This window comes from Alnus glutinosa, chromosome 8 (assembly GCF_958979055.1).
Source record: "Alnus glutinosa chromosome 8, dhAlnGlut1.1, whole genome shotgun sequence".
Lineage (NCBI taxonomy): Eukaryota > Viridiplantae > Streptophyta > Magnoliopsida > Fagales > Betulaceae > Alnus > Alnus glutinosa.
Genome location: NC_084893.1, coordinates 20,140,120 through 20,156,654, shown reverse-complemented (window position 1 = coordinate 20,156,654; position 16,535 = coordinate 20,140,120). Strand labels below are relative to the sequence as shown.

General features: G+C 33.8%; 1 protein-coding gene across 5 annotated transcripts in view; it reads right to left on the bottom strand.

The window, feature by feature from the left end:
* Positions 1 to 3,967: 3,967 nt before the first annotated feature.
* LOC133875091 (probable leucine-rich repeat receptor-like serine/threonine-protein kinase At3g14840) overlaps positions 3,968 to 16,535 on the bottom strand; it is a 55,363-nt gene continuing 42,795 nt past the window's right edge. For 2 of the 5 annotated variants that reach the window (XM_062313090.1, XM_062313091.1), the window contains exons 14-24: positions 8,653 to 8,709; positions 8,532 to 8,567; positions 8,344 to 8,387; positions 7,856 to 8,229; positions 7,562 to 7,760; positions 7,055 to 7,195; positions 6,518 to 6,636; positions 6,194 to 6,404; positions 5,844 to 6,081; positions 4,722 to 4,872; positions 3,968 to 4,491 (exon numbers count right to left, since the gene is read on the bottom strand). In XM_062313090.1, coding sequence (XP_062169074.1) covers positions 4,135 to 4,491; positions 4,722 to 4,872; positions 5,844 to 6,081; positions 6,194 to 6,404; positions 6,518 to 6,636; positions 7,055 to 7,195; positions 7,562 to 7,760; positions 7,856 to 8,229; positions 8,344 to 8,387; positions 8,532 to 8,567; positions 8,653 to 8,709 — 1,927 coding nt within the window. In that variant the 3' untranslated portion in view covers positions 3,968 to 4,134. The other 3 variants (XM_062313094.1, XM_062313093.1, XM_062313092.1) reach the window with 2 other exon arrangements.

The following is a 16,535-nucleotide window of genomic DNA, read 5'->3' as shown; positions in this document are numbered from 1 at the left end:
ACACAATTTTGTGAAAAGTTTGAAAATAAACTTTTTTCTCTAACGCTTTTTTATTATAAAAAATCTCTATTTACCAACACAATTAGAAACAGGTTCTTAGACTCCTACACTAGAACTTCTTGGAACTTTCAGGCCAATACTGCAGTCAAGGCCAGCTCGATATATTTTGGGGCTAGAGGTGAAAAGTTTAAATGAGACTTTTTATTTTAAAGTTAAATATTAATTAAATCTTTGCTAATAACCTCAAAAAGTATTTGTTTAACTTTTTTGCTCTAAAAAGGCTAAAACACACGTTTGTGAAAAGCTTGAAAATAAACTTGTTTCTCAAACGCTTTTTTATTATAAAAAATATCTATTATTCAACACAATTCCAAACAGGTTCTTAGACTACCGCATTACAACTTCTTAGAACTTTCAGGCCAATACTGTAGTCAAGGCAAGGTCGATATATTTTGAGGCCAAAGGTGAAAAGTTCAAGTAAGACCTTTTATTTTAACATTAAATATTAATAAAATCTTTTGAATAGACTAGCCATTTTCTATCATGCTTCTCCACATTTTTTTAGTTTTGCTCCCTAATTATTATTATTATTTTTATTATTTTTTATTTTTTCAATTTGGCCCCAAATACAAATTGCAAAAGTTGGCTTCGCGCACTGGATGTGGGTGATAAATCTTGGTAGTAATCAAATCAGATAGGAGTTCAATACGCGGGATGTAAGCAGTGAGGAAACAAGGGAGTAACTTCTGATTTTGCTTTGAGAGTGATAAAGAGATCATCGTAGACCTCAAAGACAAGTCAAGTTTATATTATCATGTAAGCTATAAGCAATATTGGTATAATTATTTTGTGGACAACTTGTAAACTCAGATTGATGCTCTAATTAATGTACGGAACATGCCGTGAAACATGAGAATTGGTAATATAGTGATAGATGATCGATGTTGAGATTTGTGTAAAAATTTAAAATACAAGAATAAAAGACTTAGAAAAGAGAGAAAAAGAATTACCAGGAGTTTAGTATTAGATATTAACGTCAACCACCATAAATGCATGGTCTTAGAGTTATATTGTGCTCTCATTAACTTAATTCTTGTCGTTGATAATTCTTTCAAACTAGCTAGCGTTGATAATATATTGTCCAAGATTTTTCCACAATCAGAGGGAGGCAGCCTTTCGGAAATTCCTTAGCCTTATATGTCACTGCTAGCTTATAAGTTTTTTCTTAGAAAAAAAAAAAAATCTAAAAAAGTCTGAAAGAGTTTTTGTTTTTTTTAAGAAAAAACATCATTTTGAAGTTTATTTCAAAACAAAATTTTGGACATTTTTTTAGAGTAAAAATAGAAAAAGAAAAAATACTTAATATTTGTTTTTTTGTTTTTTTTTTTTTAACTAAACGGACCAATTTTTTACTTGGCACATTTTTTTAAGTACTAAAACCAATTTTAAACAGACTCCCAAAAATACATCTCACTAAAAGAGTACGTCATTAGGTTTGAAGGAAATATTTTTTAACACAAGCTGGGACAGAGATTTTTCTTCAACCGGTTATTAGGAGTGAAAATTCTATTATAAATACCAATTATTGGTTAAAACCGGTAACCATAATTGGAGTAGCCAATTGGCCAAAATTTTCAACCAGCTCAGCTAAGCAAGTAGCGGGTTAATCGGATATTTAATAGTCGATTGGTATCCAGTTATCCACACCAGTATCCGAAATTTTAAAAAATTGCATATTTTGAGCATATTTTAGGTATTAGGCCTACTTTTTAAGATTCATTTAGACGTTTATAGCCATTAAAAAAAATAATAAAATAATATATATATATAACGTTCTTTAGCCCAATATGCTTGGCTTTCTCAAAAAAAACCACATTATATGCAGTGAAGTAAATATGAGATCAGTAAAATAAAAAAGGAGGCATACGGCATACCTATTTTTATTTCTTGAGGTTGTCTGTCTAATATTTGACAAAGTTATCCTTGAGATTCTTGCACAATGAAAATAGGAACAGAAACGTCAGCATGGGGTGTTTCGGGATAAATATTTTTCTTACTTAATTACCGTTGGAGGGTTGGAGCTTGAGAGGATGGGAGATGAGCAGCAAAGAGAGAGAGAGATCACTGTTTCTAAGTCCCTTTCGTGCTTTAATTTGGTGGTGTTATAATTATTTTTTCTGGATGAGCAGCAAAGAGAGAGAGAGAGAATAAAAGATTTTTTTCCCAACCCCAAGAAACTGTGAGCAGGCCTAGGAAACCATCTTTGCTGATCTTTACTTTTGTGGGTGTAAAAGATAAACCCATTAATTATCTCGGTTACTTTCTGTTTACCAGCAAAAGAAAAATGTCTTTCCCTTTGATCCTCAAAATCATACAGATAGAAATTCATTGACAGGTCAATCAATCAATTTGTAATAAATAACTGAAGAAGGAAGAAGAAACTGATAAAGTAAACTAATTAATGAGAAATACCAATGAAAAATAAGTGTAAAACTCTATACGCAAATTTTATCATTTTAATTTTTTAAATAAATAAATATATTTATATATATACCCGGCTACTTGTTATATTAAGGTTAAATCATTTTTAAAATCCATAACCGCTCTGGTAAGGTTGTTTATCAGTTATTTCTAACCGGGTACCAAAGCGGTTGGCCGATTTGTCGAATATGCTGGTGACATGAATTTTTAAAGAGAACTATTATCCACGTACAAGGTATTTTTTTGGAGTCTTAACTAGGCTATAGACCATCTTATGTGCTGCGAAATTAATGAAATTCTCAAGATCCTATAGTCATATTTTTGAATATTTGTCTTATTATAACGGTCATATTTTAAAAAGTTTGTTTTTTTCTTAATGGTTATATTTTGAAATATTTATCTTATCTTAATGGTCATATTTTTTTAAAAATATTTGTCTTATCCTAACGGTTATATTTTTTAAAATTTGATTTTTTTTTTCCTAACGGTCATATTTTTCAAAAAATATTATATGCTTTCAATATAAATAAATGTTAGGATAAGAAATAAAAAAGGGAGAGAGAAATGAACGTTTGCTATGAATATGAAAATAAATAAATAAACAAAAGAGAGAAAAAAAAAATTATTATTTTTTATTATTTTAGTGAACGAATAATACTCGCCAAAGTTTGAGAGTACAGCTCACCTAACAAACAAAAATATTCATTTTGATGATTTTTAGTAATTTGACTCTCAAAAATAACAAATTTTTTTTTTTTTTTTTTTTTTTTTTTTTTTTTTTAAGTTTAGTATATAAATATTCTAAAGTTTCCACTGTAGTTCAGGATTTGAGTCATACTATTATTGAGTTGGAAAAAGAGAGGAAAGAGATGGTCATGACATAGACTGGTCAAGTACGGTAGGCGAATTAATTGTCATGCAGCCATCAAGAATGACCGAAAAGAATGGGAGGTTGTATTTCTTTTCATATGGTTTAAAGTCAATGCTGTGTTTAATTTAGTTCTGAGGCAAATTTGTTTACGTCGTCTTTTTAGTCTTCCCGTGGGACAAAGAGGACTGCCTTTTATATTCTTTGTACATAAAACCCTTTGTGGTGGTTTCCGGTAATTTCACCGGTTCGCTTTCAGGATAAATTCTCTAGTATGTGTTTCAAAAAAAGAGTAATTTTCACAAGTAATACTAAATGTCACCTCAAAATTGGTGTGAATTTTAAAATTATTATTGGATCAAAATTTAATAATGATTTATTTAATCCAATAATAATTTTAAAAGTCACATCATTTTTGAAAGATACAAAAAGAACATAAGTCTTACGTTTAGCATTTCTCATTTTTTACTACTACATTAGGAAGTGAGCACTTGAAAGTGGACACTTTAAAATATGTGTAGTACTCTTCTAAATGTTTATCTCTTTAATCAAATCATAAAAAAATAATTTCATCCAAAAAAAAAAAAAGTTATCTCGATGTATTGATAACGAAGAATAATCATTAGTTAGGATTAGTTGTTTATCTTTATAATTCTTGTAAGTATATGTTGAGGCATTCTACGTGAATGAAATCACTATAAGTTGAATTCCTCTCAAATAGTTAACATTTTTATTTGAAAGTTATTTGGTTTCCTTCCAAGTGAACCAATACATATCATTTCACCCTACAAATCTCTTTTCTCCCAGTAATCAGAATCTAAATTGCCTGGATATAGTTCTGCCGTATACTGTGTCTCGCTCTCACTCATATTCTGTTCTTCACGTTGTGGAAGATACTCCCACATTGCCTTCGCTTTCATTTCGTCATTTGAGACACTTGGATCCGGAGCCAACTCTGGAACAACAGCCCTGCCCTCAAGCATGCTCACCACTGAAGACATGGTAGGCCTAACTGCTGCAGAAGCATTAGTGCATAGGAGACCCACATTGATCATCACCATAACCTCTTCTTTCTTGTAGTTTGAGCCCAACCTTAGATCAACCAGTTCCAATAAACTGTGTCTCTCTTTTAAATGAAGTGCCTGCAAACAGGGAGATAGGAGCAGGGTACTTAAGACATTGTAGAAAAGTCTAATTAGCAGCAACATGCTACTGGCCAGGAACCTTGTCAACTTTTTTGCTCTCCAAATAGTGGATACTCATCACGAAACAATTCCCCAATCTAGATTTTAAGATTAACAAACACAAAGTGTATAAAAATTAACAAGAGTGTTAAAGAAATAAATGCAAGAAAGAGTGAGTTTCAAATTACCCAATCAAGAATATGGAAAGATTTCTCCTTTCCCCAGTGACTAGTGTTGGTCCTCCCACTAACAATTTCCAAGGCAACAATTCCAAAACTATAAACATCTGCTTTGTCGGTTAAATAACCCCGCATTACATATTCAGGTGCCATATATCCACTGTCAAATCACAAAACAATGGGTAAAATTTTCAGCATTAAGATTTTGTAAAGTCGCTGATATTAAGGGCAATAATTTCTATATGTGCCTTCCATTCTTTTTTTTTTTTTTTTTGGTCTTAATGGCAGCGTAAACAAAAATCAATATCATGAAGTAATCAAGTTAGCTTATTAAACAATTCAGAGACAATGAAATTTCTCAAGCTGAAATTTTTTGGTACTATTGAACTTCACTAACAATTCCTCTACTTTGACTTTTCTTTGGGAATAATTGAACCATTGGTCTCTGCGGTTGGCTTAAATTACAAATCACTTCATGTGATATAAAAAATTCATGGAGAGTCCTTGTGGTAAAATATAATTACAAATTAGTCTCTGAACACGTTTTCCGCCCACCAAGTTAACATATTTCATTAGTCAGCCACATCACAGCCAATAGGGAGCCAACACGTGTCTATTACAATAAAAAAAATATAAATAAATAAAACAAAAATATTTTATTTTTCAGGCCACCCCTAAATACCTTTGTGGGTGGTCTAAGGCCACCCTCAGGCCCTGGGGGTGGCCGCGCACTACCCCCAAAGGGGCGGCTGTTGGTTAGTATTTTTTATTTTTTATTTAAAAAAAAAAAACAAATATTTTTGTTTTATTTATTTATATATTTTTTATTGTAATGGACACGTGTCGGCTTCCTATTGGGAATGACGTGGCTGACTAACGGGATCTGTTAACTTGGTGGATAGAAAATGTGTTCAACAACTGATTTGTAATTATAGTTTATCACAATGACCCTCCAAAAACTTTTTGTATAACATGGAATGATTTGTAATTTAGGCTAACCCCAGAGACCAATACTGCAATTATCCATTTTCTTTTTGTTCTCTCTTTCTTTTAGTCTACTGGCATCACATGAGAACAAGAAAAAAGATAATACGAAACATTATGACATTAAATTAATATAGAGCAACTCACTAAGTTCCAGCAACTCGGGTGCTTATGTGGGTATTATCCTCTCCATCAAGCTTGGCCAAACCAAAGTCAGATATCTTCGGGTTGAGATTTTTATCAAGCAAAACATTAGTAGCCTTGATGTCTCTATGAACAATCTTCAATCTCGATTCTTCATGGAGAAAGGCCAAACCTCTTGCTATACCAATACAAATCTTTTGTCTCGTTGGCCAATCCAATTTCAACTCATATTCTTTTGGCCCTTTAATCAATCAAATTAATAGAAAATAGTAAATGACCATGCGCACATGCATCTTATCAATGACTACAAATACACAACAAAAACAATTAAGTGCATGAAGTTAAAAGATTACCAAACAAAGCACGAGCAAGACTATTATTTTCCATGTACTCGTATACTAGCAACAGCTGATTTCCTTCAATACAGCATCCATAGAGCTTAACAAGATGAGGGTGTTGCAAAGCAGAAATCATGCCTATCTCATTCACAAACTCACGATTTCCTTGCTTTGATTTGGAAGAAAGTTGTTTGACTGCAATTCTGGTGCCATCTGACAGAAGGCCCTGCATTTGGGAAACATAAACTTTTGTCATAAATGAGTAAGGAACACTTCAAAAAGACAAAGAACTACAATAAGAAACATTCAATGAAAAGAAACTATTTCTTATGCAAATACCTTATAAACAGAACCAAAACCACCTTCCCCAATTTTATTTGCAGCATCAAAGTTGTTTGTTGCAGCTTCGATTTGCCTTAAGGTGAATGTACCAGTTTGCAAGTTCAAACCCTTTAAATCTGAGGGAGATGCCAAGTTAGATACGGAAGCATGTCTAAGAAATTTGGAAAATTCTTGACATTCCTTATAGTTTGAGACAGTTTAAAGCATACCATAACTAAACAGATGATGAGTAAGTTAGTTGTTTCCACTTAAAAGAATTAGGGGTTGGCAAATAGTTTGATATATATACCTTATATATATATATATATATATATATATATATATATATATATATATATATATATAAGGAATTTATTTCATCCTACAGGTGTATATATGCACCTGTTGCGTGTTCAAACATACATACATATGGGGAAAAAACTAAAAACTAAACAGAAAAAAGAAACCAAAGAACATATCAGAAATAAATATATATATATATATATATATATATTGAAAAGAATATAATAACAATATTAATTGCCTTGCAAGTACCTTGTTCCATCTTATTTTTCTGTCCAAGACAACATTTCCACCAGAGGATACCCAGAACCAAAAATATAACAAAAGCTCCGGCAACGACAATCCCGACCGTTGCACCCAAAGATATACCAGTTCCATTTTCTAGTATATTATCTGTTTGAAGAAAAAACATAAGAGTTACAATGAAAATAAACAAGAAAATGATTTCCTTCTCTTATTCATCAATATGATTTTTGAATATCATTTCGTGGACTAGTACACATCAAACTAAAAAAAATAAAAATAAAATGATAAAATGTGGTAAAAAAAAGACAGATACATCGATCTATGATACCATAAAGTAATTAAAAGGTTCAACTCAAATACTTTAAGGAAATTAATGAAATATAATTAGCATCATGCTTTCTTAAACGTTCCCAAATAAATAGAGATAAATTTACATGCTAAGATATAAGCAAGAGAATGGTTCACTTTCAAACCGTTGAAAGTTAGCATGAACTCATGAAACATAAAACCTACCAGGATCAACTGCAGAAATAGCTGAAATAAGAGGACCATAGACTCCTTTGTTTGGGATATCAGTTGTCCCCTTACCAGCCCAGTACAAACGAATCTCCAAGGTATTATTATTCACGGCAGTAGTAACAGTTTTTATAACTGCTTTACCCACTCCACCAGCCTCTTTTACAATGTTGAAATCCTTCCATACCAGCTTTCCCTACAATATTATAATCCATTTATGTCATGCTAACAAATACTACTTGAGTAACTGAAAATTGGTCGATGAAAGTGGAAGTATATTGTAAAAATTACCTGAATGTAAATATCAAATATACGTCTTCCCAAGCTACTATATGTTTTATCATCAGTGAACATTATCTCCGCAAAATGGAGGTTTACTGTGTAATTTCCATTTCCCATACAAAAAGCATAATAAGTAAGAGAGAGAGGAGAAAGGCGTGCATTCATGTACAGTTGAGGGTTGGTCATAGAGAGCCTGGATGAATTTTGCCCAATATAGTTAGCTTGACGGTTATCCATGAAGTTACCAGTGCTACTAAATATCCATTTTTGTGGACTCAAGTAGCATTTTGACGCTCCACCTGAATCTGTATCGGGATCATATGCAGTATTTCCATTAATAGGTACTACTTCTCCGCCGCAATTTATATGAATCTGGTATGATTCTGGGATAAAAGCAACAGATCAGGACAGCTAAACAATACACTATTGAACTAAAGGTAATCCTGAGAATATATCAATATTGAAGAAATATATGGCTATATGGCATTTCAACTTACTTTGATCAGGACAATGAAAGCTTCTATAACACGGAACCAGGCCACTGTTGGAAAGATCAAGGTCCAAAACAAGTTATTATTGACATCAAAATTGAATTTGTGTTTACTCATATCAAGGCAATACACAAGAAAGTTAATATCAGAAAAATTTATGATGCATATTTTTTTTAGATGAAGTTGATACTTACTTGTTATTGCCAATCAAAGAGCTTGCAAACAAGTTCCTGCAGAACATAACAAGAGAAAAGTTTAGTGAGAATACCCATGAGCGCTTGCATTCAGACAAACATGTGTAGAAGAAAGTCTTACGGACTAGGTTGTGGACAACTTGATTCAACTAACGTAAATTTGTTATATGAAAGATCTCTGCACTCAAAAGAAGCAAACATGATTCATTATCTTCCATAATGTAGCATGACCAGAAAACTTTTATTATACATGATAGTGCATAATATACTTGGAAGAGATGATAATATTCAGATTAATTGTTCTCACACTTCATTCTATACAATTACAACTGAACTTAAGCAGAAAAATGACAAGCTCTTTCCACCACTCGAGAGATTAGTGGCTAATTAATTATCATAAGCTAAGCAAATACTGCCTAACATGATCATCCTACTTATAGTCTTATGATGTTGCTAACAATCCCATTAACAAATACCAGAATAGTGGATGCCAATGAAAATGCATATTCTTTGAATCCCGTTTTCGAAGTTGGGATGCCATTGTTTATATATTTCAAAAAAAAAATCCCTTGGAGTACAAACAGTTGGGAAATCTCACTAGTACAAATTCTTGGAAATGATTAAAACTTATAAGCAATACATTTCCTTTAATCCTCTTGTTCTGATATGCTTTCAATCCCTCATTTTCTTAACTGATTAATGAAGTATCTCACATGTTTCTGTAAATTACTCTCTAAAGATGCATATTGTTTTTTGCTCATATCACTTCTCAAATGATTAAGATTAACATTGAATGCATCAAAGTTTCTTCACATTTTGACATGTTGATGTGGGTGACATGAACCAATCAAGTTGGTGGGACCCAACGTTTTGGCTCCTCCAGGTAGGAGGGTATTTTTTGTTACCACCAATTTCATTGATTATAAATAAGTGACTTTTGTTTGCTACCCAATGTTGCGTGGAAGAAGAGAAGAAAAAAAGAAGTGCCACACATTTTCTTCTTGGTTTTGAGGAATCGAAACAAGAGAGAGAAAAAATGGGCGAGAGTCTAGGTGTTGCACGGTGAGAGAGGATAAGAGATAAATGAAGCTTCCATTTGTCTCACCAAAAGAGAAGTTTCTATTCTTAATTTTTTTCTTTTGTTTTCTCCTTTGGAAAAAAAAATCTATTTTGTGTGAAAGTGAGATTTGTGTGTATTGCGACTTTCAGTTTTGAGTGATTTTGATGCAACACAAACCAAGATTGACAAGAGTAAATAGAGAGAGAAGAGAAAAGAGGAAGATGTCGAGAAGAGGGTGAAAATAAGTCAAAGAGGAGAAGAAGCTAGGGAGAGGGGGAAAGAGGGAAGAAAGAAGACAAGAGGGCGGAGACGACAACAGTCGACCAAAATTTTCAATTCATCATAAGATATCAAATACAATAGAAAATTCTTTTAAAATATAATAAAGACTAAAACCCTAACCCTAACTCTTATGGTACTTGGGCTAATGGCCAACTTAAATAACATAAAGTCCAAAATAAAATAATACAACCCGTCTTAAAATAAATAATAAAAGAAAAATGCAACTAAATAAAAAGCCCAATAAAGCTCTTGCGTCAGATTTTCTCTTTACTGTTTTGTATTGCATCTTTGATAGTAAATTTCTTCGTAATTGCCTATGCCTGTGGACGTACTTCACATTGAGGGAACCATGTAAATTCTTAGTTTTCTTTTGTGAGATTATTGCCTTGTTTATCGTAATTGCTACATTTTGCACAACAAGTGTTATCATAGCTAAGGTTCGGTATTCAGATTGATAATTATGGTAAATATGGCAAGCACCAAGTATGAAGTTGAGAAGTTCAAGGGCAAGAACAACTTATCTCTTTGGAAAAGAAGGATGAAATATCTTTTGATTCAGCAAAGAGTCCACAAGGCCTTATTAGGAAATGCAAAGAAACCTTAGAAGATGGACGACGATGAGTGGGAAGAGATGGATATGGAGGCTGTCAATGCGATCCGTTTTAGTTTTTCAGATGAAGTTATTCATACTGCCTCATAGAGAGAGAGAGAGAGAGAGGCTCAAGTTCATAATGTCCGAACACGCAGTGACATGTCTGGACACCACCGCCTAGAAATCCATTTCTGACTAGAATTAGGGTTTCCAGAGCCTATTTAAAGAGGCTTCTAGGTAGTGTTTCTTTAAGAATTCTAGTAGAGAATTCCATTGTGTTAGGAGAACATTATCTAAGCTTAAACAGATTTATGTATTTCTCTTAGAGTCTTTGATGTATTTTGTTGTTCAACCATTCAACCATTAAAGTCTAACTGGAGAGGACTTTTTGTAATTAACTATTTCTTCTGATAATTGATTTCTTGGGTTTGACTGCCTCAAAGTGGTTTTCCTCTTTGGTGCAAAGAGTTTCCACTTCGTAACCAAATATCTGTATGTTATTTACTTTTATTGCTTTACATATATGTTTAACTGTTTGGTTGAGGTAGCTTAGGAGTTTATATTTATTTTCAATTGGTATTAGAGCAGGTTCACCCTATTTGGATTAATTTCCTGAGTGAGATCCATGAATCCTTGTGTTATGAAAACTTTTCAGTTATCTGAGAATGATTTTGATGATGAGTTCTATTCTAAGGAATGTATGAATTTGATGAAATTCTATAAAATTTCCCTCAAAGAGCTTACAAATATTAAGCTTGAAAAAGAGTCTTTGGTTACTCAATTGTCTGAATCACATGCCTTAATAGACTCTTTAAAATATGAAAATATTGTGCTGGTTGAAAATATTAAATCACTTAAGAATGAATTGAAAGACTCTAATGGTCCATTTAGGTGTTGGATTTTTGAAATCATAATTGAATTCTTATTTGATTTGCGAATTTTGAAGTAAAAAAAATGTGTTTGGATGTTGGATTTTTGAGATTGAAAAGTAGTGTTTTTTAATGATAGGAAATGATTGGAAATTATTGGAGGTATGAAAAGTTGTGTATAATGATTGGTATTATGAAAAGTAGTGTGGAATAATGATTGAATAATAATTATTTAGTATAAAAAATATTAAAAACCATTATTTAATTTAAATAAGTATTATTTAATTATTTTTTGTGTTTAGTGGGTGTACTTTGCTGATGTCAGTGGGACCCACAAGTAAAGTAGGACTTTTTTAAAAAAAAAACGCTTGCATTTCGGGTATTTTTACGGGTTGGATTCAAATACCCAAAAACTAGAAAAAACCCAAAGAGAATCACGATTCTCTTTGGTTCCCAAACGAACCATAAGGAACTCTCAAATAGACTCTCTAGTGATAATTTGAAAAACATGTTATGTGTTCAAAAACATGTTATTAACAAGCCTAGTATGATTGTTGATAATTTGGGTGCCTCTAATTCGCATGCTTCTAATTCTAAAAGAAAGTCTTTATTTGTTAAGCATATAAAAGTTGAAGAAGTCAATGCCAATATAGTTTGTTTGGATAAGAGAAAAACTTCTTCCATGAATAACTGTCTAAAGCCCAAATCCAATGCTCATTTAGGGAAACAAACCCAAACTAAGTTTGTTCCTACTTGTTACCACTGTGGGATTGTTGGTCACATTAGACTAAATTGTTGTCAGTTGAAATCCCAAAGACCTTGAAATAAGAAGGATGCTCCTAAGAAGTCTTTCATGTCTAAATATGTCCCTCCGCATAGGAGATAACATTCTCAAAGGTTTGTCCCTACTTGCCATCACTGTGGCAGAATTGGTCATACCCGACCTAACTGTTTCGAGCTGAAACCCCATGAGCATAATAATGATAATCTTTATCTTAGGAATAATTATGAGGGTTTGTGCAATATGATGATGGTTGTTTTGACTAGGTTAGATAAGTTGGACAAGAGTCACAACATTAAACCTAGTGTTAAGAAGGCTTAGGTTAGGAAGGTTGATATCATTCACCCTTTGACGGGGAGTGGTAGTGGACTCACCTAGAGTTAGGTGGTCACATGGCATATCTAGAATCATTGTTCATGCATATTAATATCCTAGAGCATGTAGAGTTCTTTGCATTGCATTTTTTTTTATTTAATTTCTGTTTTGCATATGCATTGCATTAATTTTGTTTTGTTTTGTTTTGTTTGTTTGCTTGCTTGCTTGCTTGCTTGTTTGTTTTTTTTGTCAGTTGTGATTTATTAAAAAAAAAAACAAAAAAACAAAAAAAGGGGATGCAAACAATTTTTTTCTTTGACGGCTTTTCAAATATCTCGTCTTTTTAATTGATATCTCAGTCTTTGTGCTTTATTGAAATAACTTTACATATACTTGAGATAATCTAGTTTGATATTTGCTTAGTTTTTCCTCCTGCATCTGAAGCTTGATAGTTTATTCCTCTCATGCTATTGCTTTTGTGTGTTAACTTGTATACCTCGCATGACAGCACATTGGTAGCAATGACGGTCAATAAGAAGGCAACTACAAATCTCCACCATGTTGGAAAGATCTCAACTATACCAAGAAAGGAAAATATCAAAGTATCTCCAGCTATGTGTGACAAGATTCAACTATATTGTGATGCCCAAGACAACACTAAGAAGGAAGGGAAACTATTGCTCAATCAAACCCAATACCATGATGCTCAAGACAATGTTAAGAAGGAAAGGAAAATATTGTGCAAGCGTGAATTGCCCAACCTTGATGCTCACAAAAACACTAAGAGGGAAAGAAATATACTGCAGCAAAGACCCTCGGATCCAATAAGGAATGAAATTATTATGACTTGATTTTCATTGTTTTAATTTCCTTTGCTGTACAACCGTAGGTATTATACCAACCTTGTGTTAGCAGAATTGACGGCTACTTTATTTAGTCCAAACTAAATAAGGAAACATATATTGTATAATTGTATAGCTTTATTCTTACCTTATATGGTCTCTGATTTTCAGCCTTGTAATGAGCGACAATCTCTATATAAAGAAAGAACTCTCACAAGGAGAGGCATTCAGACCAAAACCCTAATTGACATGGTATCAGAGCCCCAAATTCATTTCGTAGTATTCTTTCAGCTTGGCTGAATCTTTTGGTGTTGTGTGGGCTGTGCAATTTTTTTGGTGTTGTTGGGTTGTGCAATTCTATTGTGACTATCGGCATTTTCTCTACTTCGTCAATTTTCTTTCTAGTGGTTATTATGTCAGGAGAAAATTTTATTATTCGCCTTAATGACAAGAACTATGCCAATTGGGAATTCTAGTTCCGAATGTTTGTTAAAGGAAATGAATTATAAGGTCATTTGGATGGGTTTTCTATAGTTCCCACTGATCCTAATGAACCTAGTTCATGGGAAGGGAAGGATGCCAAAATTGCTTCCTAGTTACTCAGCTTTGTTGAACCTCATATGGTCGGTCAACAATCGTCATGGGTTCACTACTGCTAAGGCGATGTGGGATTACCTTTGGCGAATTTATTATCAAGATAATTCCGCCCGAAAGTTTCAATTGGAGTTGAACATCAGAAACTATCGCCAAAGGAATCTCTCTATTGAGCAAGTTTATTCCAGTTTTATTTATTTATGGAATGATTATTCTGGGTTGGTGCATTCTCAGGTTGTCCAAGCAGCTTTAGCAGCACTACAAGCGGTTCACTCTGAGAGCCAATGGGATCAATTCTTGATGAAGCTTCGACCTAAGTTTGAAAGTGCTCGAGTTGCGTTAGTCAATCGCCAACCTATCCCATCTTTGGAGGTTTGCTTGGGTGAACTCTTGCGTGAAGAACAACGTCTCGCCTCACAGCTTGGCATTACTCAAGATGCTGGTGGTTCTGAGATGATTAATATGGCCTACGCTGCTCAAGGTAGAGGACGATCCAGAGCTCTGCCATAGTGCTATAGTTGCAAGGAAATATTGGGCACATTGCAAAACATTGCAACAAGAAATTCTGCAATTATTGCAAGAAGAAGGGTCATATCATTAAGGATTTTCATCTCCGCCCTCAACGTCGATCCGCTTCTGCTTATCATATTGCTGTTCAGTCCACTTTTGTGCCTACATCTTCTGCACAGCCAGCTGTTCTGAGTTCTTCTTCCAACATTACTCCCAAGCAGGTTCAACAGATGATTATTTCTGCCCTTTCTACTCTTGGTCTCCAAGATAAGAAACATCTTCTTAGTTCTCCTTGGTTAATTGACTTTGCGGCTTCCAATCACATGACTGGTGGTTCGGCAGCTTTACATGATGATCGTAAGTATGATCGTAAGAAGCATATTCAGATCACCAATAGCAGTACTCTTCCTATTATAGCGGTTGGAAATCTGAGATTTTCCTTTACTAATGTTTTTGTGTTTCCTGATTTATATGTCAATCTTATTTTGGTTGGATAATTAGTAGAAGAAAATTATTCTCTTCGTTTTGATCATTCTGGTTGTTGTGTGCAGGATCAAGCGTCGGGACAGGAGATAGCGAAGGGGCCTAAAGTGGGACATCTTTTTTCTCTTTAGTCATTTCCCATTCCTCGTTCAATTTCTGTTGGTTGTTTTGTTATTGCTAATAATAATAGCCAAGTTTGGCATAAGAAATTGGGTCATCCCAACTCTATAATTCTGACACATCTTATAAAACATGAATATTTGAATAATACGAATGAGTTTTCTTCATTGTTGATTGTGCTCCTTGTAAACTTGCCAAAAGCAAACCCTACCGTTTCCTTTACAGGGTAGTCGTGCTTCTACATGTTTTGAAATTATTCATTCTGATGTTTGGGGTATTAGTCCTGTTATTTCTCATGCTCAATACAGGTATTTTGTGACCTTTATTAATGATTATAGTCGTTTCACATGGGTCTATTTTCTTCGTTCTAAAGCTGATGTGGTCTCAACCTTCCAAACTTTTGTTGCCTTTGTAGAAACCCATTTTTCTACCTATATTAAGATCTTACGCTTAGATTCTGGAGGAGAATACATGTCTCATGCTTTTCAATCTTTTCTCGAACAGAAGGGTATTCTCTCTCAGCGTTCATGTCTTTACACACCTCAACAGAATGGCGTCGCCGAGCGTAAGAATCGTCATCTTTTAGATGTTGTTCATACCTTGATGCTTGATTCTTCTGTTCCTTATAGATTTTGGGTAGAAGCCTTGTCTACGGCTGTATATTTGATTAATCGTCTGCCTTCTCCAACTTTGCATCTTGATTCTCCATATTCTCGTTTGTTTGGTGGTCCTCCTGATTATAATTCTCTGCATTTTTTGGTTGCATTTGTTTTGTTCACTTACCTCCCATTGAACGTCAAAAGCATGCTGCTCAATCTATTCAGTGTGCTTTTATTGGCTATAGTAACTCTCATAAAGAGTTTGTATATTATGATGCGGATGCTAACAAGCTTCGTATTTCTCGCAATATGATTTTTAAAAAAAATCATATTTCTTTCTGTCTCGTCTTAATCATGTGTCTTCCTCTATTTTGCTTTCTCCTTTTGGTGACATGTCTAGTACTCCTCCTCGTTTTAAGCCAAGTATTGTGTACCAGCAACGTTGCCCACTGTGTCTTCCTTCCTCTAAACCGCCACCTGATCCTGTCTTGCATGCGCCCCGCCGGTCTCCTAGGGTTTCTCGGCCCTTGGATTGGTATGGTTTTTCTTCTTTCTCTCTTCAGGCTACTCTTGATAATACTTATGTGCTTAGGTCTTATTCTCAGGCTTCTACTTGAATGTTGGCGCCAAGCTATGCAGAATGAACTTCAGGCTCTTTAGGACAATCATACTTGAGACATCGTCCCTTGTCCTACTAGAGTTAAGTTTATTGTGTGCAAATGGATCTACACCATCAAGCTACATGCTGATGGATCTATAGAAAGACATAAAGCTCTTCTAGTGGCACTTGGGAATTGGCAGGAGTTTGGGCTTGATTATGAGGAAACATTTGCTCTTGTGGCCAAAATGACTATTGTCCGCACTGTTATGGCCATTGCTGTTTCGAAATGATGGTAGCTTTGCCAGATGGATGTGAAGAATGCATTTTTACATGGTGACCTAAAGGAAAAAATATTT